The sequence below is a fragment of the Cyanistes caeruleus genome, chromosome 8, assembly GCF_971803275.1.
Source record: "Cyanistes caeruleus chromosome 8, bCyaCae1.hap1.1, whole genome shotgun sequence".
NCBI classification, from domain to species: Eukaryota; Metazoa; Chordata; class Aves; order Passeriformes; family Paridae; genus Cyanistes; species Cyanistes caeruleus.
The window spans coordinates 36,087,798-36,113,536 of NC_141708.1; the positions used below are offsets into that span (position 1 = coordinate 36,087,798).

The 25,739-nt window shown below is 45.2% G+C and overlaps 3 protein-coding genes across 7 annotated transcripts; 1 reads left to right on the forward strand and 2 right to left on the reverse strand.

The window, feature by feature from the left end:
- Positions 1–1,176: 1,176 nt before the first annotated feature.
- LOC111931610 (protein ecdysoneless homolog) lies at positions 1,177–10,325 on the reverse strand. Its single transcript, XM_086900621.1, has 13 exons — positions 10,111–10,325; positions 9,390–9,507; positions 8,949–9,036; positions 7,806–7,984; positions 6,929–7,124; positions 5,888–6,016; positions 5,615–5,740; positions 4,790–4,875; positions 3,938–4,044; positions 3,353–3,530; positions 2,839–2,906; positions 2,541–2,761; positions 1,177–2,026 (listed from the first exon to the last, which is right to left on the reverse strand). The coding sequence occupies exons 1-13, from the start codon at positions 10,304–10,306 to the stop codon at positions 1,796–1,798; spliced, it is 1,923 nt and encodes a 640-aa protein (XP_086756747.1). The 5' UTR covers positions 10,307–10,325; the 3' UTR covers positions 1,177–1,795.
- Positions 10,135–23,224, forward strand: FAM149B1 (family with sequence similarity 149 member B1). Of its 4 annotated transcripts, none has more exons than XM_086900622.1 (15): positions 10,293–10,415; positions 11,028–11,132; positions 11,258–11,369; positions 12,289–12,431; positions 12,811–12,930; positions 13,482–13,664; positions 14,611–14,798; positions 15,057–15,187; positions 15,738–15,791; positions 16,224–16,336; positions 16,633–16,812; positions 17,739–17,868; positions 18,183–18,308; positions 18,820–18,901; positions 19,621–23,224. In XM_086900622.1, the coding sequence occupies exons 1-15, from the start codon at positions 10,381–10,383 to the stop codon at positions 19,692–19,694; spliced, it is 1,776 nt and encodes a 591-aa protein (XP_086756748.1). In that variant the 5' UTR covers positions 10,293–10,380; the 3' UTR covers positions 19,695–23,224. The 4 variants fall into 4 exon arrangements, with proteins under 4 accessions (XP_086756749.1, XP_086756748.1, XP_086756751.1 ...); XM_086900625.1 differs by having other exon boundaries at positions 10,332–10,680; XM_086900623.1 differs by lacking the exon at positions 15,738–15,791 and having other exon boundaries at positions 10,135–10,415.
- On the reverse strand, positions 19,341–25,358 carry DNAJC9 (DnaJ heat shock protein family (Hsp40) member C9). 2 transcript variants are annotated; one of them, XM_086900628.1, is made up of 6 exons: positions 24,824–25,305; positions 24,122–24,765; positions 23,752–23,889; positions 23,375–23,629; positions 22,631–22,714; positions 19,341–22,228 (listed from the first exon to the last, which is right to left on the reverse strand). In XM_086900628.1, exons 2-6 carry the CDS (start codon positions 24,299–24,301, stop codon positions 22,097–22,099), a joined length of 789 nt encoding a protein of 262 aa, XP_086756754.1. In that variant the 5' UTR covers positions 24,302–24,765; positions 24,824–25,305; the 3' UTR covers positions 19,341–22,096. The 2 variants fall into 2 exon arrangements, with proteins under 2 accessions (XP_086756754.1, XP_023786093.2); XM_023930325.2 differs by having other exon boundaries at positions 24,122–25,358.
- Positions 25,359–25,739: the final 381 nt, after the last annotated feature.

Consider the following 25,739-nt stretch of genomic DNA (forward strand, 5'->3'; position numbering starts at 1 on the left):
CTGCTGAAAGGGAACCACACCACCCTTGTCTTCCCTAATTAATTCCATCAGGCTTCCTTCACTAAAAATACTCTCAAAATTAAAAGCAGAGATGCCTCGTGTGTCACTTCAAAGCAGTGGAAGAGGCAATGCTTATTCTTCCATGGCAAACTGTGCTGTGAGCACTTGCAGAGCCTTGAAGGTCTCCAGTGTGAAGCTGCTGAACAAATGTCAGTAGTTGGAATGAGCACAGCCCCAGAGAAATCCCAGTCCCACTGATGGAAAAGTGAGATTATCCAAGCAGCAAGATCAGCTGGAGTGTTTCCAAAAGAGCAGCTTTGTGCTGAACCTCAGCTTAGGCTTTTTCCTCACTCACTGCAAGAGTTCCCCAATCTATTTTGATCTTTTGTATAGCACAGGCCACACAACAGTTGAATGTGATCATGTTCTAAACTCAGGTCTCTTTTAAAGTATCTAAACTTGATCTAACTGCTCATCAGTGGAGAATTTTATGTAGTTTCAGTGTTAATTACCTTCTGTGGTCAAACATAAACCCTTTCCAAGGTTCAAGTACCTCTGTTTTCCACCTCTAACTGCTCATTGTCTGTATTCAAAAGCTCCCATTAATGTCATTTTTCCAGCACAGGTTTGTCTGAGTCTGCAGCCCACCTCACCTCTCAGCAGTCCAAACTCCTTGAACTCTAGCAGAACCTTCTGTACACCTCCCAGCTCTTGCTGTCCATCTTTAATCCTTGTCCAGCCTGCCAGTACTCTTCCTGAACTGTTGACAAAGTAAATTATACAATATCAATGGAGGACAACTGATTAATTGCTGCTAAAAAAAAAAAGAAAACTTGAGAAGGTTTGGACCCAGCAGGATTGCATTGTTCATGTGTGTAAATCAAGAATTTCTATGTATTTTACTTCAAATTTGTCTTGTTGAAACAAAAGTTGTCATATCTAGAATAGATTTTTCATTCCACATGAAAGCAGCATGGTGCATGCCTTCTAGCCCCATTTTCACTGAAAAAACCCCAAAACTGTTCAGCCTGGGCTCACATACAGCTACTGCTGGCATGATACCAACATTCAGCAATAGTGGAATTCAGAAAATGACCAATTATTAAAATGCTTTCACTCCAATAACTGATACTTCACTCAGGAAGCTATATATATCCTCAAAAAAAACCCCAATAATCAAGTTGTATTTCTGTTTTTATTGAAATAAATTTTAAAAATACTTCTGGCCAATATTTACATATTTGATCCAATTACTCTTCAAATCCTCGTGCTTAATAAGGAACAGGCTCCTAGAGCAATTGTCAGAGGTTCTTACAGTGCAGCATGGTGCTTTTGGGAAGGATTAAATGTCTGCCCAACATTTAACCAGTGTTCCCAAATCCATGAGACTCTTCCTGTAACGTGGTACTTCCCCACCTCCCCCTGAAGGCAGCAGCATTTTCAGAACAAGAACTGCTTCCCAGATACTGAAACCACTTAGCAGTGTGTAAAAGGACATTTTAGAAATGTGACAAACTGGATCACTGATTGGAAAAATGGAAGAGAGGTTTTGTAACAGAAGTTTCATTCGAGTCACATCATTTTTCAGTTTTCTGAAAATGTGTTAGCACTGGGAAAATCTCATTTCCATCCAAGACAGGGTCCAAACAGAAGGCTTTTGCAGGTAAATTCACTTTGCTGAAGTGACACAGAATGAACAGAATGCTGGAAATTAAAACCTTTGGCCTCCTCTTCCACATCCTGCTCATCCACCTGTGCTTCATTTCCCCGCCAGCCACGTCTTGTCCAAAGTCTCTCACTGCTCTGCTCGGCTGCTCGAGCCAGCGAGATCTGTGTTCTCAGGTAAATTCACCCCCATGCTCTGTAAAATGTTCGAGGTGGGTCCTGCCAGCCCAGCCTGGGCACTGTAGGACTCCAGCAGGTTTGCCACCAGGTTCATGTCCACATCCACAGGTGCCAGCTCAGCATCCTCAGCTCCAGAACCAGGGCCAGCACTCTCAGATGTGGCTGCTTCAGCAGAACTTGCCTGCAGCGAGTCCAAAGAGAAAAGTTTATCAAATTGCATGAGCAGATCTAAGGGGGAAAAAAAGACAAGCCACAAGAGAAAAGAAACAACAATTCTGCAGCAAACAAAGTCCAGCACGTTCCAGAGTCTTGACAGACAGGAATTCAGCCACCAAGTGCTCATGCCAGCTAAAAATCACCACTGCCCATGACTCAGATTTAAGTTCCAAGGGAAGAAAGTGTTGCTGAGTCCTGGCTCAGCTTCCTACAGGAGCAAACTACTGCAGGAACTCACAAATCAAGCTGCAGCTGCTTGCCCCACTGCTAAAAACAGGACACTGAAACCAAGTCTTGGGAAAGATGTGCAAATTCAAAGTAAGTAAGCTTTAGTTTGAAAAAAAACTCATTATGGTGCAACTACAGCCCACTTTGCTGGCACGTGGGAAGGTTTTGATCACATCACTCAGAACAGCCACTTTCAGCACATTTCCTGTTTGGAAGTTACTTCTACAAATGAGAGCTCAAGGCATACTCACCCCTCTCTTTTTGGTGAAACTTTTCCCAACGTTGGTCTGTGCCAGCTCACGGTCCATCTCATTCATGTACGACCTGAGACTGCCCAGGAGCTCCTCAGGAGACACCTTCTGCTCCTGCCTTTGGTTTCCAGCATCCATTTGGTCTTCATCATCCCCATCTGAGAAATCAAACTCCTCCTCTTCATCCAGATCATCAGAATCCAGCTCCTCCGAGTCTGCCCCTGGGTGTTATTTTGTGTCAGTACCATAGCAAAGAAATCAGTGCTGGGATTTATTTCAAATAAAGAAGCAATCTCACCTAAAATTCTGTCCAGTGCTTTCGTAAAAGAATCCACGTCAAAGGTAACATGGGATTCATCAGATGCCCTGAAATACAAAAATATTTTTAAATAAATAAAACTTTTATGCTTGCCTAAGCCTGACACAGTCACAAGCCATATTGATTTCTCTCAAGCCAGGATTGAAGTTGGGACATTTGAACTTAGGAGTCCTCAGAAGTTTGAAGCCTGTATGGATGAGACATGAAACAGTGAGTGGAAGAATTCTTGGCATTAAAGAGAAAGATTTTGAAGACCACAAAATCAAACTGAGTGACAGAGAGCAGCTCAGCTTGCAGCACTTTAACCTGCACCAGTGTCAGAGTGGTACCAAGCTGATTTAAAGCAAGTCCATATTCACTGCTATGGGTTTGCTTCAGGCTCCTGCTGAGCAGAACACCTTCAAACCCTGGTTCTCTGCATCACAGAATCAACCACAGGGCTGCAGCAGAGCACAACATTCTACACCACACTCCAAAGTCAAAGTGCTACTACCATGGCATTTCTGCTCCCTCATGCGTGGACACTTTGGACACAAAAGCCTTCATGCTCTCAGCAACTGTTTCCAAGTCATATTTTTCCTCTTCCTCATTTGTGGAAGGAAGGGACTCATTTCTTGCCTCCTTCAGCATCTGATCCAGAGCATCTGGTGTAATATCCAGCCAGCTGTCATCTGAAAGAACACAGGACAGATCTGTTACTCTGCACAGGCCTGCTGGCCAACAGGGCACAAACCAGCTGACTGACAGGACTGCAACCACTTTGCATTTAAGTTTTTGTGCTGATCCTGGGTCACATATGGCATAAGGCAGAGAGAGGCTGAGAAGAAAAGAGTGGATATTTCATTTCACTACTTTAAAACTCTGCAGAGTTCACACTAAGAGATACCATTCTGGTCACTGAGAATCCTTCGGCCAATAAGTGGAAGAAGAAAAAGGCTCACACTAAATTGGGAGACCCAATCCAGTATTTAGTCTTAATAAAGGCTGGATTTGCTCTCTCTTCATAGCTGTCAACATTCCCCCTCTCCCCTCACAAAGAATCATCTGTAATAGGAATAATTCCCCCCACCCAGCTCACCATCCTCTGCAGGAAGACAAGCTGCTTCTCTCTCTAATTCCTTCAAATCAATGGATGTTGTCTGTAGCAGTGTCAGGATTTCATCACCTGGGCTCACTTCAGCAGAGCTAGAAGAAAAAAAAATCATTTACTGAAATGGATTCAATGAGATCACATGCTCTGCATTCAGGTTTTCACTCGAGTTCTTCATTTTTCCTTCTGTGCAAACACATCCAAAAGGGAAATGAATCTGGGGGAAGTACCAGAGAGCTACACAGAGTATTGGCTAAAACAGGACACAGTCCCTGCAATTCCCAGCTGATGGCCCCAAAGCCCATTTGTCATGGCTCTTTTTCTTTATTTTGCCTTGGTAAATACTAAGATTGCCAGATCCCAAACAGCACAGACTGGAAACTCAAAAACTAACAGTCAAGATACTGTGAGCTGGCAAAGCCTCAGGTATTTTTGTAGTGATTTATTTTTTGGCTTTGATCTTTCAGAGAAATCTACAACCAGCTCCTTGAGCAAAGGAGACAGGTTACTCTGTATTTATTATTCACTGGGGCTGCTTTTCAATGAAACTTCTCTACACTTTCTACAGTCAACCAAGCAAATAATGCTTTTCAGTCACCTCTCAACCCACTTGGAAGAGCTCAGCATCTCACAAAACCGAGATGACGAGTTACTCGAGCAAGAACTTCTCCTGGTGGAGTGTTCTAGAGGAATTGGTACTTGTATGTCCTGGCCACAGCACCCGTGTCAAATGTATGATGGAGAAAAGGGCTCAGGTTTTTTATAACAAGGATTTTAAAGGTCAGTTAAAGGATCTGTAGACAGAGTATAGGATACTCATGAATTTCAAGTAGCTCTTACCTTTCTGGCAGGGCAACAGATTGCTGGAAGTGATCTTCTGCCATATGCAACAGCTCCAGGTACTTCGCAGATCCTTCCATTTCTCCCTATTTAATGCAAGTCACAGGCATGAATCCAAACAATTCTCCTTCCCCTCCCTCCTCACAGTCAGGCTTCCTAAAGATGACTGTTTGTCACACAGAAATGCTGAGAGAACCAAAACAAGTAAAACCTCTTTGCTATGTACACTTGGAACTGAATATAGCATGAATGTTCCTATATTTGATACTAACCTAAGAATTTCAATAGAGTTGTCCAATTTCATAACCTTCAAATAAAAAGTCAATTTATGTCCAATTTATTGACTTCAAATAATTAGTCAAAGGCACCCTTTAAAAAAGCCCCACAAAACCTCACCAAAACCCCAAGAACTCACAAAAACCACACACACATAAAAATTACACTTGCATGGCCCCAAACAGATCTGTGGTGTTATGTATGGATCTTGAAGAATATTTCATTCTAGAGGTGTGGAAATTAAATGCAAACCAATGAAATCAGTTACAACTCACACAATCATATGGTGATTTTCTCCATTCAAGTGTATTTCTCCTCTTTTTCTAGATGAATGAATCGATGCCCAAAACGTGCTTTTTCATTTTTAATTTCCAAAATAAATTACTTTCAAAGGGGAACAAACTGCACATGCCCCCTTTAAAGACACTAATTCATTTTACACAGAGATAAGGATTCAAGTTCTTACCCTGCTGCAAGTCCTTACACAAGTTCAAGAGCTAAAATATATTTTCCCTGGAATGTTTAAAAGCCACGGACACACTGCCTCACCTTGAAATAATCCTTTTCCTTCAAGCTCCTGAGGAACCTCTCCCACAGAGGACCGCTTAACACATTTCTCTTGGCATCAGGAGCTACTTTACTGCTCTTGGAGCACAAAATTTCAAAGCCATGAGCCTGGATATAAAAGATTCAACAAGAAGAGGTTCTCAAATGTGTGACAGACTTTGCCCACATTTTCCTGGACAAGAAGACAACTTCCTGACAACGACTCATTTCCTGGACATACATAAACCAAGTACAAAATGCATCAAAAATCATTACCAGTTTCATGCCCAGCTCGTAGGCTCTGTACTGAGGATGAGATGGGGTGGGCAGGGTGTACCCACTGCGTCTGTCTGGAACAAACTTCTGCTGCACCAGCTGTGCGTACAAACACCGAGTGAAAGTCACCTGAAACAGTCAGAGCAGAAAAAAACCTACTCCCTGCAGTGTGACTGTGTTGTGGACACTCCCACCAAGCTCACTAAAGCCTGTTTGAAGGCACACATGTTACAGGCAATAACTGAGACTGCATTCAAAATAGATCTTTGATAGATTTTTTTCTGACAAACAGCTTTTCAGGCTTTACAAAGTATGTTCCAAATTGAAATACCCAAGTAAATATGAACTTTCATCAGTCTAAATACATTAGGAAAAATCCTCAATATTCTGTATTCACATCAACAAGGTGTATTTTCAATTAAAATTAAATTTGATTAAAAGTTGAGATTTTGGAAACAGTTTAGAAGTCCAAAATTTGGCTCTGAAGCTTCTTTTCAGAAGTCTAGTGGGGCAACTCTGTAACATAGTGCATCAGATACAACAGTGCTTGGACAGTGCTCATGAAACAATAAAAGCTTTCACAGAGCTGTGTGAGCACAGCTGAGAAGGTGAAAAGCCTTGGAATGAACCACTGGTCACTGGGCTGGCAGTGCTGTCAAACTGCTCTGATCACACAAGGAGATCAATTTACCTAGCAGGCATTTCTGCAGAGGAACAACTATCACACACAACCTCTGCTTTCAGAAACAATTCTCTCACGATCAGCCCTTTGAAAGTCCAGCCACATCGATCCAGAGAAGCTGCTAATGAAATGACCTGGAAATTCATCCCTGGAGCAAGACGGGGGAAAAAAAAACCCAAAAACAACATAAAACCCGCAGTTTTAAATCAAATCTATGTGTTTATACCATTGGCCACAGAACCCTTGTCAGTTACAGAAGGGAATTAAGTGACAAGGCTTCAGAAGAGCACTTCTCACGGTCATCACAGGTTTTAGAAGAACACTTATCAGGGTCATCAGAGGCTTTAGAGAGCACTTACCAGGGTCATCACTCGCTGGTCGGCAGGGAAGGTTCTGAAAGGGCGCCGGCAGGCCCGTAAATCGCCCGGATCCCGCAGGTAGAAGGCCTGGACGGCCGCAGCCACCAGGGACGGGCGCTGCCTCAGCACGGCCACGATTCCGGCCGGGAGGAAGCAGTGGGCTCGGTGCAGAGAGGCCTGGATCTTCTCGGGATACCTGAACAGCAACAGAGAGTAGGAAGTGTACTGCAAACTAAACCACTCCTTTTCTACCATGAGGCTCATTTTCACTTTAATATTTACCTGTATCACGGGTCAGAAGATTATTCTGGAGTCAAAACTTGGCCAATCTAATGCCTAGAATGTGTGTTTCTATAATTCATTTATATAAATGTACATGGCTAATAAAATTTAATCCCCCACATGGGTAAGATGAGTCCCTGTGAACTTAACCAACACAAGCAGCTAGGCAGTATTCTTCACCATACTCTGTAAAAGTTACACAGTCAAATCCTTGCAAAAAATAAAGTACAGGGATGGACACAGCTGTGACAAGCTGAAGCTCTGACAATTCTGCTAGTTCTACATTTTAGGTCAAACACTCTTTTTCCTCCTGCACAGGGCTCCTAAAAGATCATGGAACTTCCAGATTTTTCAGTGTAAGATGTGAAGGAAGAGTAACTCTTGTTATTGTGGAATTACAGCAGTGAACCAGTGTCAGATCCTCCAGATCACAGCCTACAAGACACTGATCCCCCTCTTTCCAAGAATGCCACAGGAAAACCCTCTAGCTGCGGGTTTCTGAATAGAACACACCTACTGGGGAAATGTTTAAACCCCAGAGAGCACAGAACCAAACCCCACTGTTGCAGAGGACCGAAATAAAGCCCCCACATACCCCTCGATGCGTTTATACAGCGCAGCTCTGATGGGCTCTGCAGCCAGGAACTCCTCAGAGCGGGTGGATAACAATGCCAACGCCTGTGGGATGGTGGGGCAGGGAGCAGGGAGGTCCCAGTCCTGCTCCGAAGTCTCCAACAGTGGAATGATGTGCAGCTCTCCTTTGTAAAAGAACACCTGGCAGACAGGAATGCTCTCATCAGAACAGTCACACACAGAGCGACGGAAAATTTCATTTCATATACAAATGCATTCATTTAGAATATAGAGTACAAATAGAGAGCCAATACAGGAAACAGTATAGATTTTTTTTTAAAAAAGTTATTCGAGATGCCAGATACCATGATCCAACCAGTAAAAACCCTCTATTTTAACTGCAAGTTTCGTCAAATATATCTTGTTTCCTTAAGAACAATAATACCAAGTTTCTCTTCAACTAGAGCAGTGCTTCAGGAGAATCATCATAACCTAACTACTTCAGAACATCACAGGGATTATAAAGCATTATTTCAGGTGCTACATGTGACCTCTGCTGGTTCCTGATCCTAAGAAAAGCCCTGAATGCAATGTCCTCAACTCCCTCACTCTGTGTTTTCCCTCAAACAAAAGGAAAAGATGAGCCTGATAGTCCAGGTACACACTTGCAATCAATTTTTGTGTAGTGTTCCAATCCTTTCAGGAATCTTGGATTAAGGGGAAAAATAATCAAACAATTTTTTGCTAATGACTAAGTTAATTATTTCCATTCTACTCCATTGCCAGTGACGTACTAGCAACCATCCATATCCAGGTGAAGGTGTCTGCTCATTATTTCACCTATACCAGACAAAGCCTGTGTCCTTACAGACATAGCAACACTCCAACCCTGAGCATTCCCTACTCTGATGGTAGCAAATCCTCTTGCTTAAACACTCCAGAATATGTTAAAAATAAATAAATAAAAATATCCAAGTGGTTCTAGCAGAGCTAGAAAGTTCAGGTGGATACAGGAATGCTCCTGAAGGGAACAACAGTAAGGGACAGACAAGTACTCTGGATTTTCAGAGGCAGTACACCTGGCTAGAGGTGCAAGAGAAAACTTTAGCTGCTACATAAAAGGCTACTGTGGCCCCTTTGCCAACTGTACAGAAGTTTTACTCACCCTGTTTTCACTGTTCTCAGGATTCAGCCATTTGGGGAGAAAATCAGCTGCTTCTATCAAGAGAAACTCTCCATCATTGTCATCAATCCTGGCCAAGAAGAAATTAGTTTCTTAGAAGGAAAAGCCTTGCAGAGCACAACACACTTCTGAATCCACATCTGCTGGGTTTGTTTTTTTTAACATTCACAGAAGCCCAGAAAGGCTTAGGTTAGAAGGGACCTTAAAGGTCATCTGCTTCTACCCCTCCTGGCATAGGTAGGCACACCTTCCACTAGCCCAGGCTGCCCCAAGCCCCATCCAACCTGGCCTTGGACACTTCAAAGATGTATGGGATGGGGAAACCGCTCCAAGGATGGGGACTATTAAGACAGAACCTTCAGAGCATAGGCAATACCCCTTTGCACCCCTCCCAAAAAAGCACCTCAGCAGGATCTGCCTTACCTGGCTGCCAGCCCCGGGAACTCCCTGGTGATCTCCCGGACCAGGTACACAATAAACCACTCATCCTCCACGTTATCCCCGAACAGGGTGGTGCCGCCGATGTGCGCCGGGGTCTCGCCTGGACGGGGCAGAGAGACAAGAGGCGGCTCAGTAACCACACACTGTCCACACAGGCTGTGGAGTTTCCCTCACCGGGGATATTCCAGGCCCTGCTGACAAAATCTTGTATCGTGTGCTCTGGGATGACCCTGCCATAGCAGGGAGGTGGCGCCAGATGCTTCACTGGGGTCCCTTCTAGCCTGACCCACGCTGTGACACTGTGAGTCCCTGAAGCCGCCGGGTCCCCCCTCACACACCCTCGGCCTCCCTCACGGGGTCCCGCCAGGTGCCCCTCACACGCTCCCGGTTCCGGCCGCTGGATCCCCCTCACAAGCACCCGGTACCGGGCCGCCGGGTGCCCCTCACACGCTCCCGGTTCCGGCCGCTGGATCCCCCTCACAAGCTCCCGGTTCCGGGCCGCCGGGTGTCCCTCACACGCCCCCGGCTCCCGGGAGTCCCTCACAAGCTCCCGGTTCCGGGCCGCCGGGTGCCCCTCACACGCTCCCGGTTCCCCGGGCGTCCCTCACACGCTCCCGGTTACCCGGCCGCCAGATCTCCCTCACACGCCCCCTCCGGGCGCTCCTCCCCTCCCGCCGTGCCTGCCGGCCCGCTCCCTGCTCACCGCGGCGCGGCACGTAGTGCAGGCGGAACGGCTGCCGCTGCCACACGTAGGCGGCCAGGAGCGGGGCGAAGCGCACCAGGGCCAGCTCAGCGCAGCGCCGCAGCAGCGCCTCGCCGCCCGGGCCCGCCGCCGCCGCCGCGAACAGGCGGTAGCGCACCGCGTCCTCGGGCAGCGCCGGCCGCCGCAGCGCCTCCATCGCGCCGGGGCCGCGCTCCGCCCCCGCGGGAGGAGCGGCGCGATGGCGGCGGCGGCGGGGCGGCGGCGCTGAGGATGATATCGCGATACGCGCGGAAACCGGTGCAGGCGTGAGTGGCCGCCGCTACCCCGGTGCCCGGCGCGGCCCTGAGCCCGAGCGCGGTGCCGGTCGCGATCCCCCCCCGGCCCCACCGCCCGCGCTCCCCCCGGCACCAAACAGGGCCCCGTGACGGCCCGCTCACCGCATGTCCCCCACGGGAGAGGGTTCCTGGGATTCCCGGGATTGCTGAGCACCGGTCCCGGCCAGACACCGGTGTGACAGAACGCGGTTAAATCCCTGTAACTGGCTTTTTTCCCCCCTGACCCAAGAGTTGGGTCAGTTCTGATTTACTTGGCTCGTTTACTCCTGTTCTATTTAATTTAATTAAATTTTATTAATATACATAGATAATGGAGTTGCCTCTGCTTCTAGGGAACTGTAGCCCATTTCATAACATCTGAAGCTTAAATTTAACTGATTTTAAAGCCAAGACCTTTAATTCCATATTTATCCTAGAGTTAGTTTTGACACCTTAAAGCTTTGGCGACAAGAATTAGCTTTGCAATAATAAATGTGTGCACAGTCCTTGAGAAGCAGGAAAGAAAAACCTATAAAACTCATTGGGAACTCCGTAAATGTTTATTCTTGTAAGTAACACCAAGTTCCACTTCTGTTTTTTCAGGCAAGGACTCCCAAAACATGCCTTGAGGAATCACCCACTGCCAGAGCCACGGGCTCAGGTGTGCTCAGCCACACCCACGGCTGAAAACCTTGGCCAGAACCCCAGGTACTTGTCATGACATATCTGATCCAGCTGTTCTGATCTTTGTTTACTGACACACTTGATCTGTAATTTTTCATTGTGGGCTGTTTTGCTTTTATTTTTTTTTTGGCTCGACCTGCGCGTTTCAGGGAGTCGGGAATCCATAAGGAATCGGATGATCATGGGGATCCACGGACTGCTAGTCAGGGTTGTGCTGACACCTCCACAGAAGACAGCTCAGTCTTCTCTTGGGGCTATGACGTGAGTAGAACATAATCATCCGAGCCAAATCTAGCACAGAAAGACACTTGAAATACCACTGCAAAGACATGTCAGAATAAAAATGACTGCATCTGTCAAAAAATCATGGTAGTGACTATAGAAAGAACATCTCTTTTACCTCTTTCCATCTTTCAGTTCAAAACATACGAGGCTCGTACTGTTCTGTTAATATTCTGCATTTCCACTAAAAATTTTGGAAATGCAAATCATTTAGTGCACGAGTGTATCTATAAATGCTGTTATTCTGGCTGGATGACTTTCAGCTGCTTGGTGTGAGTTTATCAAACTTCTACATTCTTGCATGTTTCTCAAAATACAGTAAGCTCCTAAAACATTATTTTAATTTAGAAATGTTTTATTTATTCTCATATTCTCAAAGTCAAGTGTGCTGTTGCCTTCTGGAAGGTGAGATGGAGCTGTTTAGATTTAAATGATCCCAGAACTGACCCAAATTTTTTATCTACATGTAACCAAGGACCTGACCATCGTTCAGGTTCAGTGTTTCCCACCAGCCTGCCTGCATTGCTTTTTGTGTTGCTGTTGTTTGTGGACTCTGGAAGCAACAAATCCTCCATTGCATTAAAATATCACTGAATTTTATCCTTCCTGTTCTGATTTCTTTAAGTTTTGTAGCTTAATATAATAATATGGGTATTTCAAAATGCTTTACTATTTTTTTTCTACTGTGTCAATGTAAGCTTTTTGTGTGGCTGCCATCCACCTTAAGAGCAGGCTGCATCATCTCTGGGAGAAAATGATTTAAAGTTGAAATCTTCTTATGCAATCCTGCTAAGCTTTAAACAAATAGTTGTGTTTTTTCAATCCTATTTTAAAAGATCAATTTAAAAAAAAAAAAACCTGCAAATGCTGTTCACGAGGTATTTTCATTCCTCTCTAGGAATTTGACAAAGCTGCCACACAACAAGTTCAGCAGATGTTCCGACAAATTGATGAGCTTCTGTATGAGCAGAAAGAAAACGTTCATGTTGAGGGACTGCTAGAGGAATGCCACCAGTGGTCCTCCAGCTTTCCTCATCTCAGGTATTTTATTAATGGACTGATGCTGGTACCTTCACAACCTGCCTGGGCATGCACACAGTTGCTTTTAAAACAAGTGGCAGGGTGGGTTTGTGCAGTTATGCAGCGGGTAGAGATAAAAAAATCACTCTGGTGATGTGCCTGCCTGTCACTAGTGAACATCCTCTTACCTCACATGTGGTTCCTTGACAGAGGTTTGTTGCTATCTGCGACTGACTCGGCTTTAACAGAGCAGAATTCTCTTAGGAAACTCAAAGTGTCACTAGGAAAACTGCACAGCTTCCCAGGAGAACTTCTGGGCTGTGCTGCTGTTCTTACACCCTTGAATAATCGTACTGCCAAGGTTTTCTGCTGTATTTATGCTTTGCTTTTGCCATGGCAGGGTGGTGGGGAAGCAGGTGGTGATCCCCACAGATGAAGGCTATGGGTGGTACTCGAGTTCTGCCTCAGGCAGTTTGGCTCCCTCAGATGTAAGTTCATCACAAGAAAAGGATTCTGATGAGTAAGTACCAGCAGTGAGCCTGGATCGTGACAAGGTGGGAAGGCAGGTTTGTTCTCTGCTTCTTGAAGTGTGCAGCCTTCCTGTTAGGCTGAGTTTTGAACAAAGCACGCTTTTTTTTTTTTCCTTTTTAACTGAATTTAGTATACTTAGAATAGCAAGAACATGTAGCTGTGCTTTTGCTGACTACAGTGAAGTGGCCAGTAAATAGAAATATCTTTGCTGCTGCTGATTTCTTAAGAATATGTGTGTACTGAAGCTGGTTTTATTATTAATCATCTGTTAAATTTGCCTAGGCCTTAAAAAATGCAAAGCACTATGTTAGCGCTGCTTTTATTATTTAATGTTTTAGAATGCTTTTTAATCAGCTTTGGGTATTTTCTCCCTGAAGTTTCAGGTTCCTTAGCAAGAATTAAAAGATATCCAAACCAAAAGTTGTTACTGTAATGAATAATTTTTTGGCCTTGCTACTGCTTGCTCTTAACAACCGTGCTGTCTCTCAGTTATCTGAGGTGGAATAACAACTTACCTTTATTTCTGCTTCCTGAAAACAGTCCCCTGTTCAGATTTAGTGTTTTGGGCAAGAAGATGCCTCTTTTTGTTGCTCCTGCTCACAAAAAGGCCAACCCTTCCAAGCCTCCGACCTCGTGTTGCTCAGAGAGCGATGAAGGGGAAGAGGAAATCATTCTCTCTGAAGGCATACTGGAGGAATACTTGGCATTTGACCACAGAGATGTGTAGGTATTGAATATTAAAATAGTGTTCTGGGGTTCCTGCAGTCAAGATACACATTCTTGATGAATTTATTTATCTTTTCTCTAGAGAGCTTTCAAAGGCCTGAGGTTTCCCAGGTACTGGGAATTTTCCCAACCTATTTCCTAGGACCATTTCTTTCACTAAATCATGTTTAGGAATATTTTGATAATTTTTCATACTGTCCATTTTTCTGCTTGGTTTGAATAATTCATTCCATCATAACCAAGAGTCTGTGTATTTAATAACACATACAATAATACAAATAATGGTTTTTAAGCACTATTTCTTTTTTATACTATGTCAAATTCAGTGCTGTTAGTTATGCAACAGCAATGTGCTGCTTCTGTTTTGTAATGGCATTTTGGGTGGAATTGTACCTTTCTAGAATTTTTTTCAGTGGTAGCTTTTAAGAAGTAGAGTGCATTTTATGCCTCTCAAGAAACAATTACCACTATTTTTATCTTTTTACCCCTTTGCATTACTCAACCCTACAGTATGAACATATGGCCTGGGTAAGGACTCTGGAGAGCACTGTCAGTTCCTGAGTACTTAATTGGTTTTAATAATTAAAGCCACTTATCTGCATGGACCATTAAATTTAAACTGTTATGTTTCTTGGTTTTACCAGGCTAGAGAGACATTGCTGCAGCAAATAATATCATTCTCTTGCCTTCAGGATTCTGTCCTGTCATTAGATATGGAGCCTAACAATGTGATGAAGAAGTATCACTGTAACAATTAATACTGATTTTTTTGATGTGAATTTGATCTCATGGGTGAATTACTGTTCATGGAGTATGATTTATAATCATTCTGTGTAGGGAGGCCAGGGTGGGTCAGTATTTCTCACCGAGGTCAGTGGGAAAACTAAAAGTAAATGCAGGACACAGTGTGTTTCTGGTGCAGGTAATACTTACTTTGTTACAGGGAAGAGGAGTTGCACAAGAGGAAAATGGGACTATCCTCTGGCAGACGGAAATTGGGGTTTCCCCCTGTCTCTCCCTATTCCTACATGAAGGATTCCGTGCTGACATTTATATTTGATGATGTCTGGAGTGAAGTCCTGGTTTGCATGGAAGAATTGATCTGCAGGCACTGGGAAGGGTCAGCCTCTGGTAAGGATCACATTTAAAGGGAGGGCTCAGGAGGGGGATTTCAGCTATTTTTGCAAAGATGCCATGGGAGGGAGATGTATTTGGGAATGATCTCTTCTGTAGGAATAAAAAGATTATTTTGCTAACCGTGTGAAACATGTCTTCAAGACACTTACCAGAGCTTATCATCCAAGGGAACGCTAAAAAAATTTTGATTTATAGCACTGTCCATGACTAGCAATGCCAACATTGACAGGAATTCTCTGCTGCTTTGCACAGATGATGAGAAGAATATCATAAAAATAGAAACGCTCCGAGCAGATGCCAGAAGCCCTTTGCCGGTGGATCCTCTGCCAGCACTGTTACCTCGGGTGCCACACACAAAGATGCCCTCAGTGACATCAAATCTGGTAAGGATTTTTAGCCAGCTGCTGTTTTGTGTGGGGATGAATCACAGTGTTACCCCAGAAAACAGACTGGTTGTGTTTAGGTAAATAACTAGTTTGCACTTTGTGTAAATGCTGGCTGTCCCTTCTGACACTTTAGTTCTGTTATTACTCAGTTGGAAGTTTTAATTCCTACTTTTTTTCCTTGAAACTATATTTTATATCTGTGTGTGACAACCATGTGGTGGATTCAGGATGTAGATCTTTCCACAATTTAATGCTTGAATTAAACAGTGGGGTTGAGGAGTGTGTGTATGATCCCATTCTTACATTAACAGTTAATTCATCCAGCAAGAGAGAAATCTCTGCAGCTCTAGACCAGTTTTTTTTTTCTCAGACATTGAATTTAACTGTATAATCTGCTTTAGATGATCTGCTTCTAGAGTGGTGAGCATCAAAATGTTACCTGTTTATTCCATTTTAATTCAGCTCTTCCCGTCTTATTTCTTTTTATTTCTTTCTCCTTTATTTCTTCCCCCTGCCTGTCCTTTGTGTCCCCTTACTGTGTGTGTAGTGCCCAAAACCCAGAGGTGGCTGCAAAAGTAAAAAGAGGAGAAAAACACCTCAAGTATGTATTGGATTAAAGCTCTGCTATTTTTATTTGCTCTTGTTGTGGTGGGTGGAATATGATGGCTTTTTCCAGATCAGTCTGTATCTCAGATAAGGACTTTGCAGATCTGCTCTTGACATAAAATATCAATATATGCTGAAAATTATTTTTGTAAAGCTTCTAATTATAGTCATTGTTGGAAGATCAGCAAATGAGCTGCTCAGTTGGAAAATATTAAGTGTTAGGACGTTTTCTAAGCACTGTCATTCCAAAAAAATTAGATGCCAAGATCCCTTAGCTGGGGAAGTAATATAACTGGGTATATATATGGATATCATGGAAGAAATTACTGACTTTTCTCCAAACTGATGTAGGAAGTCTGTAAATATGTGTGTGTGTGTAATTTACTTACTTTACAGTAATTTACTTACTTTTTGTTTTTAAATTCAGCTAAGCCTCTCTCAAGGGTCAAGTAGTGGTTCTCAGCGTAACCTGAATGGCTTGATGGTGATCCATGGGATCCAGTTACACCAAAGGAACCTGCCTGTAGTGGAGAAAACACTGTAAGAACAACACATCACCTGTAGTAAATAAAGTGGAGCACTCTCACAGTGAGAGGGATTCAACCCAAAACCTTTTAAGATAAATTCCTCCTCCAGAGAAAACAATTCTTAATTATTTTCCTGCTTGGTTGGTTGTTAATTTGTCCTCTGTGAAAACTGGTATGTTAAAAATGCACACATATAATTTCTGCCCATGTATTTTATGATTAAATTCACCTGTAGGGGAGCACTTTGGTAACAGCAGTTGGCATGCTGACCATCTCTCTTTCGGTCTTGTAACTTTTTGTTGTTGTCAGGGACCTGGATGACAAACGGCCAGGTTCGAGTTCCCTCCTCTCTACCCGGATGTGGCCAAATCATCCCCTGGAGCTCAGCACCTCGTCCCTGTCCCGCTGCACGAGGAGGAGGAACGCCCCTCCACGGACCCTGCACCCCATCGGGACCCCACGCTCCGGGGATGATGTCTGCAGGCGCCTGTACGTCCCCAAAACAGCCTCTCCCTGCAGGGCACCGGGGTCAGAGAGCACGGAAAAGCATCCCTGGGTAGGGAGGACATGGATTATTGGAGTGAGGAGAGGAACTGCCCCTTAAAGCACTTAACTCCCCTGAGGAAGCTGATGTTCAGTGTGCTGCCAGCTGTGAATCACATACATTTCCATGTTCAGGTAGTTTTGCACACGAGCATAGACCTCAGTCTGTCCTCTGAAAGCAAAGCGAACGCCACCATCTCTTCCTCGATGCGGCTGTCTTTCCCTGCAGCCTATTTTCAACATAAATTTAAAAGTCTGCAGTTTTTGGAGGTCATACTGCATGCTGCTGTCCTAGCCCAGACTGGACTATAAAGATGTTCAAATAGGTTATCTGGCTCTTACTGTGCCCTTAGTCACACCTAGAATATCTTAACTTCTATTTTCCACAATGACCTGACTGGAGTCATTTACAGGGTATCAGGAAACAATGCAGGATCTGACAGACCTGTCTATTCCATGTAGTTTAATTATTTTAGTAGTTTAATTAGATGTAGTTTACTTTTAGTTTTGCAGTTTACCTATAAATTCATCCAGCCTGTTGCTTTCTTGTCACATACCGTTGAGAGACTTATTCCTTGTCCCTTCATAACTGGTATTTCTCCTTTCTGTATTTTATGTTCCTGTTGCCTTTCCTCAGGCTTCAGTCAATCTAAGAAATACCAACATCTCTGCTTTATTAAGATATATTTTTAAATATAAGCAGAGAGCACCAGGAAAGCCTTTTGTAAAGTGCAGATTATGGTTTGAAGCTTTTCCAAGGTATTCTTACAAAACAGTCAACTTCAGGGGGCCAAAGAAGCTTACAATATTACACCTTTCCACCTGCCAAACATATTAACTGTGTTTTTTCTCTTCTTACTGGTGCATTCCAGCCTGACTGCACAGGAGCAGGTGACCTCACCCTCCCCACTGCTGCTAAACAGAAATCACCCCCTGCCACCCATTGCCACCACCGCCACCGTGGCAGAGCATGGGAGCACCACAGGAGCCCACAGGCAAACGGTAACAAGCACAAGAATCTCATTTTATTACTGAATAATCTGAAGTTGTTATCACTGCTGGTCAAATTATCCAGCCCAAGAGTTCCAATTTATTTGTTGTTTTGTGACAGAAAGTCAAGTAGATGACTTGTTGTATCAGTTTTGAGTAACAGCATCACCCATGCTTGCATGCTTAGTTCTCACTAATGCAAATTGAATGTTTCCCTCCTCATGACTAGGTAAAAATTGGAAAATTAGCTTTAATTCCTGGGTTGATTGTTTTCAGTGTATTGCTGCCCTAAGAAAAAGATGGAACTCTGTTATTCCTCCTTGCAGAAACCTCGAGGGAACTCGAGCCGTGCTCACAGTGTCACGACACAAGAAGATGCTCACCAGCAGCTCCAGGAGCAGCTGTTCTTATCTGATCCCTTCTCCAGGCCTAGCACAACCAGCACATCCTCGGTAAAGCATGGCTAATTACACCACATCATCCTTAATTACTGAAAAGGGTGCTTTGAGAATTAACATTAATAATGTCCAGTCTGTTTCAGTATCAAATACTCTCGGTTTAATTTATTGAAACTATACTCTACTGATACCTTCTTGGATCTAACAACTTGTTTTTATCCAAGGTTTGAAAGCTGTAATTTCAGCACAGCTGTTAATTAACTGCTTGATTGGTTTCTGTGTATAATTTCAACATCCTGGACTCCGCAGTTTTAAAATCTGCTTTGGAACAGCACAATTTTCTGAAATTGAAAGACTGCCTCTAACTGACCCAGTCATCATTCTAAATGTTAGAAAAGTGTATTTTCTACTTCTGAAGTTGATTTGACCTTTCTTTAAAACTTTCCTTAGACTGTCACAACATCTAACTCATTACCAAATACACGTTTAAGTAGTTTGTAGTTGTATTATAACCTTGCTGGGGTTTTTTTCATGCAAACAGAAGTATCTTGTACTGTTTTTCCAGCCCCATTCCCAGCGCCGCCGTTCTTGCACTGTTATTGATTATAGTAATCAATCCTGGACGAGGAGAGGATCCACAAGTTCAGGTATGTTCATCAGTCACAGGGTTCAGTAAGATCAAAGGGAGTTTTTGGGACAGGGATGCATTTCCTAGAGGTACATTCCTACAGGTGTTATCCATTTTTCAAAGTTCCATCTGTGTCCTGAATTTGCCATTCTACAGATGCTATCCTTCTTATGTCCTACTCTACTCCAGAGTACGTTTGGGTGCATTTTGCTGGGATTTTTTTATTACCACCAAATATTTAAATCAAGAAGCTTAATGTCATCAACCCCAGTGCCTCTCAGTGTCCAAGTTTTCAAAGCAGGAGTTGTCATCTTAAATAGAAACAGTAACTTGAGGTTAACAAGGGCACTTAAACTGAAGTAACTTGTTTTTAAACAAGCAAGGAGTGCTTGAAAAGTTAAAGTAAGTATCTTCCCCCCTCAAAAAAAAAAAAAAAAAAAAAAAAAAAGCAAGGTGAGTTTTTGAGTTTTATGACTGCTGTATTGACAAAACCAATTTAAATTAGCAGAAAAGCTTTGCAGACACAATTACTTAGTGAAATATCAAGGAATGCAGTCACTCCCTGCAATGCAGCGACTCGGCAAACCCAAGCTCTGCCCTTTTTGGAAGTTATAAGCAATGCAGTTGATAGCCATGTGTTAAAAGTAAAAAGATATTTTAGCTGTAGGCTAGAGGAGATGTATTTGATGCTCAATTCCTTCCCAAAGTCTTGAGGCTGTCCATGATCTCGTTTGTCAGGTCTTCCACCACGTGGTTCTGTGAAAGCCCACGGCCGAAGTGGATCAGGGACAAAAAGCAAAGAGAGGCACTGAGGGTGCCATGGAGAAGCATCCACCCATCCATCCCTCTCCAGAGTCATCAACCACCTCTCCTTCCCAGCAAGGTCAACGTTGTTTACACGGAGTTTTCAAACACCCTTCCTTACAGATAGTTATTTTTATATAAATCTAAGCAGCAGCTGCCAAAGATTAGAAGGGGTGCACTTAAAACATTCCATTTCCTACCAGTAGAGGAAGTGATGCTCCAGTGGAAGGGTGAATACACTCCAGTGAAGCCCAACTCCTAGGAAACCCAACAAACACTCTCAGTCTGTGCTGTTTTCCATGAGGCTGGTGACAGGTTCATGTCCTTACAGGCAGGTACTGCAGGACCTGCTCATTTTTCCCTTTGGAAGGTTAACCTGGCCTTCCACAGCTGTAGTGATTTACATTTTTTAAAAAGTGTATTTATATGTTTAAATATGTTTAAAGCAATATTGTACTAGCAAAAGCAAGAACTCAGGCAAGTGATGAATGCTGTGGTAGCTGCAGCAAGTATGAACACAGGTGTGTAGAACCAAGGCAGCAGAGCAGATGATCTGGCAGCTCCAAGGGCAGCACACCACTGCCTCTTCCTGAATTATAATAAAACCTTTTACCTCTTCCTCAGTGACTGAAGAAGGCTGAACAGGCAAAAAAGAAACTTTTTACTACAAGTAGTTTCAGACAGTACTCAAAATCTTCCTGGTGAGACATTTTATGGTAATTTCACAGAATAGCTCAGTGTCCCTTTGTAAAAATACCTATAATTACGCAAGTTTTATTCACTCCAAGGTAGAGTTCCAGAAGCCACTGATGCAATAGAGCTTTTAGGAGCTGTGTCTGCCCTGTGTGACAGACCTAACAGAGGCATTTGCTGGAGTTTGCCTTGTGGCTCCAGATAAGACAAATAAAACCATGAAGTATGGGCTTCTCAAAATAAGTGATTAGTTGAAGGTCATACTCCCAAACAGTAACTGCCAGGCTGAAATGTAAAAACGAGCTGAGGTAACCACTGGCTGCATTTAAACAAAGTTAGGACACCCCACAAAAAGAGTTGTTCCTTTCTAGTCCAATTAAAGAGCACTGTTTTCCTGTATCTTACTATTCTTCAAATTACAGTTCACAAAAGAAAAAAAACAACTTGTTAGTATTCTTTATGAAGTGGCTCCCTTACTTCCCCCACTCCAGACTAGCTAATAATTTTTCATCAGTATTGAAGTTCACGAGTCCAGTTGATCTAAGCATGCTTCAATCAAAAGCAGGGAACTGTGCAAATAGAACTGGGTTAACCTGCCTTTGCATTTCCAGAAGTTTAAAAAAAAAAACCAAAAAAAACCAAAAAAAAAAGGCAGCTCTGAGCTCAATCTAAACCTCTAAAGTTTTCAGAGAGAGAAGCTGATGCTCACCAGAGACTTCTACTCACTAAACCATTCCAAAATACAATTGCTCTTCTGGAACACTGTGCAGTGTGTCAGCTATGTCAGGCAAAGTGCAGATAAGCATCCCATTTGTATCCGTGCCATTCCTCAGGGACCAAGTGAGCTTTCTGTAGCACAAGAGTTACAAAAGCAGACAAATAAATGTGAATAGACTTCTGTTAACATAATGTAGTGTTTTACAGCCTAGAGGAGTCAGTGGGTTTAAAAAATGCAGCTGCCTCCTAAGGCCATTTTTGCTTTTTGTACAGATGGCTGACACCAGGGACTGCTCCTAGATTTATTTTGTGTAATAAAAGTAACCTTCAAGCCCCATGTTACAAAACACAGTGATATGCTCTACATTCTCAGAATCAGGATTAATTTTGAGAGAAGTATAAGGGAACAGAGACCATCTACCTCTGGCTGCCCCCCAGGAGCTGTTGTTGAAGTTGTGAGGGCCTTCAGCTCCCAAAGTGTTCACCTCGAGACTCCTACGCCTTTGAAAAACGATCCTCCCTGGAAGTGTGTGGGATTTACTTGACTGAAATCAGAAGAATCAACGCAACTGGCTTGTTTTAAATAGCTTATTTAGAAAACATACAGAGAACTAGTATGCAAAACTGAAAGAAACCCACCCAAAAATGTTTATTAAATCCGCAATTTTCCAAACTATCTTTATAAAACTACTGGGATATCTTAAAAAGACCTGTTGAGCTGATGTGCAAGGACCTTTAAAAATAGCAGGTTTTTTTACAGAAGAAATGTGTGAATAGCACACATGGATCTCAACTGTAGAGCACCCAAAGGGTTTGAGACAGTAGCACAGAAATGCCTTGTCTTGTTCAGCATGCATACTCTCTCATGCCTCCGACTTACAGCCAGTCAATGCACACAGTCCAAAACAGGAGCCTGGAAAACTGTTCTCCCAGAACAGTTCCAGATCCAAAATTCTCCCAGATCCATGTTTCCATACAAAATGAAACCTGGTATTTCAGTCTACACTGTTCCTTCTGCCTTTCTTTTCTTGCCTGAGGTCTTCTTTGCTCCTTTCTTAGCACTGGTCCCGTACTTTGCTTCCAGCTGGGCAAAGAAGTTATCCATTTCCTTTTCTCGAGCTCTGCTTCGGCTCTGGGGAGGGGGAAAAGAACATCAAACAAAGTCAAACCTTTTGTCACTTCCCAATACAGCTTATCCTACCAAACTTTGATAGCTACACAAATTCTTGGGCTGTATTAAACAGCAAATACAAGCTACAGGAAGTTTATTATCATCATTAAAACTCCCTGTGAAACTGCCTAAAGCTAGAAGTTATTGCATTAAGTACTCCAAATGTTTAACTCTTGTAAATTTTTAAAAAGACACAGGTAATAAAATCCATACTGTACTCTAATTAAAACACATAGTTAACATTAAGGCCAGGTTTTAACCTCATGAATTCAGAAAAGATGCAAGGATCCAAACTCAAAGACACTCAGGGAAAACACAATTATAAGCCAGTAACAAAGTTATCTGCAACAGAAGAAGCCTTACTTTTATCAGCGCTTGCAAGTCATTTTCTCCACTAAGGCCCAGTTCATCTTTAGTCTTTTTTGCCTCTTTAGCTTCTTTCTCTGCCTAAAAGAGCAAACAAGTTTTTTTTTAAGAAGTATTTTGCATGTTATCTGACCAAGTGTTACAGGAGTTACCAAATGCTTTTTTTTTTTTTGGCATCTGTGTACAAATAGCTGCAGGGGAGGTATCAAGGGTTTCCAAGTTTGGCCACAGATAAGGAAAGTCCATTCTGGTTCCACCATTGAGCAGAGCAGGATGTTTTTCTGCTCTTTCACGGTGCTGAATGTGATGTCTGTCCCTGTTCCCACACCCTTTTTTTTTTGTCTTGGTAGATACTACATTAACTTAAAAGTTACTATGATGTGCATATAACATTCTACAAAGTGTCCAAAAGTACACACAAGTCCATTTAGGCCAGAGCAGTGTCACACCTACCAGAAGTCAACCAAAATGTATTTTCACCACTTGTTTTTGTTAACTCCAGCAACTCACAGCTTTGTAGATAAATGCAGGCACACACTAAACTGTAATAAGCTGTTGCATATAAAAAGGAAATAAAGAAGTAGAAAAGCCTTTCACAGTGATTTGGGGTGGGGGGGTGATGATCATAGGTGACCAGATGTGAACAGCAAGGCGTGTAGCCCAGGAATCCTGCGACAAACATCTCAGGAACTTCCTTCTGCCAAAGGAACAAGGTTATGGGAATCAATTGCTGCAACCTACCCGTCTTCTTCTGGACATCATCTTCTGCTTCGACTCCTTTACAAAAGCCTTGAAGGATGGGAGCTCCCCAGAGTTGATGCCTTGCTTGATCATTTCCCGTATCCTGGGCTCATCCGTGTAGTCCACGCACATCACGGACTCCATGATCCGATCCATGTCACCCTTGAAATTCACGTACGCTGCCTTCACATCAGCCAGCTCTTCCTCTGAGTTTTTGTAGTTATTCTGGAAGTCTTCGATGTCTTTCACGGTGACCTGGAGCAAGGAGGCGATGCTCTATGAGTTACAGGACTTACTCAGCAGGTGGATTGAAGCGAAATCACATAAAACCGAACAAAACAGGGTTCTTGTGTTTCCCAGCCCCATCCCACTCCCACCTTGAAGAGCAGGTGCCAGTACTCCAGCCAGTCCCGTCCGTCCTGCAGCGCCTCGGCGTCCTCGTCCACCATGCCCGTCTCATCGTACGCTGCGCGCTGATTCTCGTCGCTCAGCACGGCGTACACCTTGCCCAGGATCTGCGGGACGCAGGGGTCACTCGGGGAGCGGTCACTTGGGGGTCAGTCACCCACAGTCAGTCACCTGGGGCGCACTGGGTTGGGCACTCAGAGTCGGGGTTGGTTACTGAGGGTCCGCTGCTCGGGGTTCGGTCACTCAGGGGGCAGAGGGGTCACTCGTGGGGTGGTGGGTCGGTGTCCCTCGCTCTGTCTTTTCCACCCTCCCTCCCCTTCTCCCTCGGTCTCTCCTCACCTGGAAGCGGCGCGTGGCCTCCTCCTTCTGCTCGGGCGGGACGCGGTCGGGGTGCAGGCGCAGCGAGACGCGGTGGTAGCCGCGGCGGATCTCCTGCGGGGTCGCGCCGCGCCGCACGCCCAGCACGCCGTACAGATCCGCGGTGCCGAACGCGGCCTCGCACTGCTCCGACAGCGCCATCCTACCCCGCCGGGACCGACACCGCCCCGGCCTGCCCGCCCTTCCCGCGCCCGGGCTGCTGCTCCGCGGCTGCGCTGGGCGGGAAGAGCCCGTGCGAGAAGCTGAGGGGAGGGACCGATGCTGAAGGGAGGAGGAGGGACCGCCATGCTGGGGGGAGGCTGAGGGGCGGCACCGCTGAGGGGAGACGGGGGGGCGGCCATGTTGGGGAGCAGCTGAGGGGCGGCGCCGCTGAGAAGAAGCGGTGGAGGAGCCGCCATGGCGACGGGAGGCTGAGGGGCGGCGCCGCTGAGAAGAAGCGGTGGAGGAGCCGCCATGGCCACGGGAGGCTGAGGGGCGGCGCCGCTGAGAAGAGATGGGGGCGCGGCGCCGCTGAGGGGAGGCGGGGGGCCCGCCATGATAACCGGAGGCTGAGGGGCGGTGCCGCTGAGAAGAGACGGTGGAGGAACTGCCATGACGACGGGAGGCTGAGGGGCGGCGGCGCTGAGGGGAGGCAATGGTAGAGCTGCCATGGCGACGGGAGGCTGAGGGGCGGCGCCGCTGAGAAGAGGATGGGGGCCCCCCATGATGGCCAGAGGCTGAGGGGCGGCGCCGCTGAGAAGAGGCGGTGGAGGAGCCGCCATGGCGACGGGAAGCTGAGGGGCGGCGCCGCTGAGAAGAGGCGGTGGAGGAGCCGCCATGGCGATGGGAGGCTGAGGGGCGGCGCCGCTGAGGGGAAGCGGTGGCGATGCGGCGGCGGCGCCGCTGAGGGGAGCTGGGGGACCGGCCGTGATGACGGGAAGCTGAGGGGTGGCTCCGCTTAGGGGCGGTGACGGCGGAGGGGCGGCGGTCTCTCCGCCCCTTGGAGAGCTCGGGACGGCGGGGAGCTCTTCGTCGGGTGTTGTCCATGACCTGCTGGAGTTGATGGGATCGGGCCGGGAGCGAGGCAGGAGCGCGTAGGGTGTCCTTGCTGACTCTGTGACGCGCTGGAGCCGCCGGTGACCGCGGCCTCCTGCCCGCGACCGCCCCGTGCGCTTCGGTCCAGTTACCGTCAGTAAAATAAATGGACTCCTCCTCGGCTTCCCGCTGCCCGCCGGTAAACAACCGGCTTTGCTGGCTTTTGGGAGTGATGAGGGCCTGGCACAGGGTGTCCAGAGAAGCTGTGGCCGCCCCTGGATCCTTGGTAGTGTCCAAAGCCAGGATGGACTTTGGGGCTCGGAGCAACCCGGGATAGCGGAAGGAGTCCCCGATCATGGCAGGGGGTGGAACTGGATGGGCTTTAAGGTCCCTTCCCACCCAAACCATTCCGTGATTATTTTGTGGTTCATTCAGGCCAGGTGAGATGCAGAAAATAAAAGTTACTACTTTACATTTCTCCTGCCTGTTGTTGAAATGTGGAAGGGTTCGGTCCCGAGACCACAGGAGGAACAAAACCCAACAGCATCAACACAAATTTCAGCCC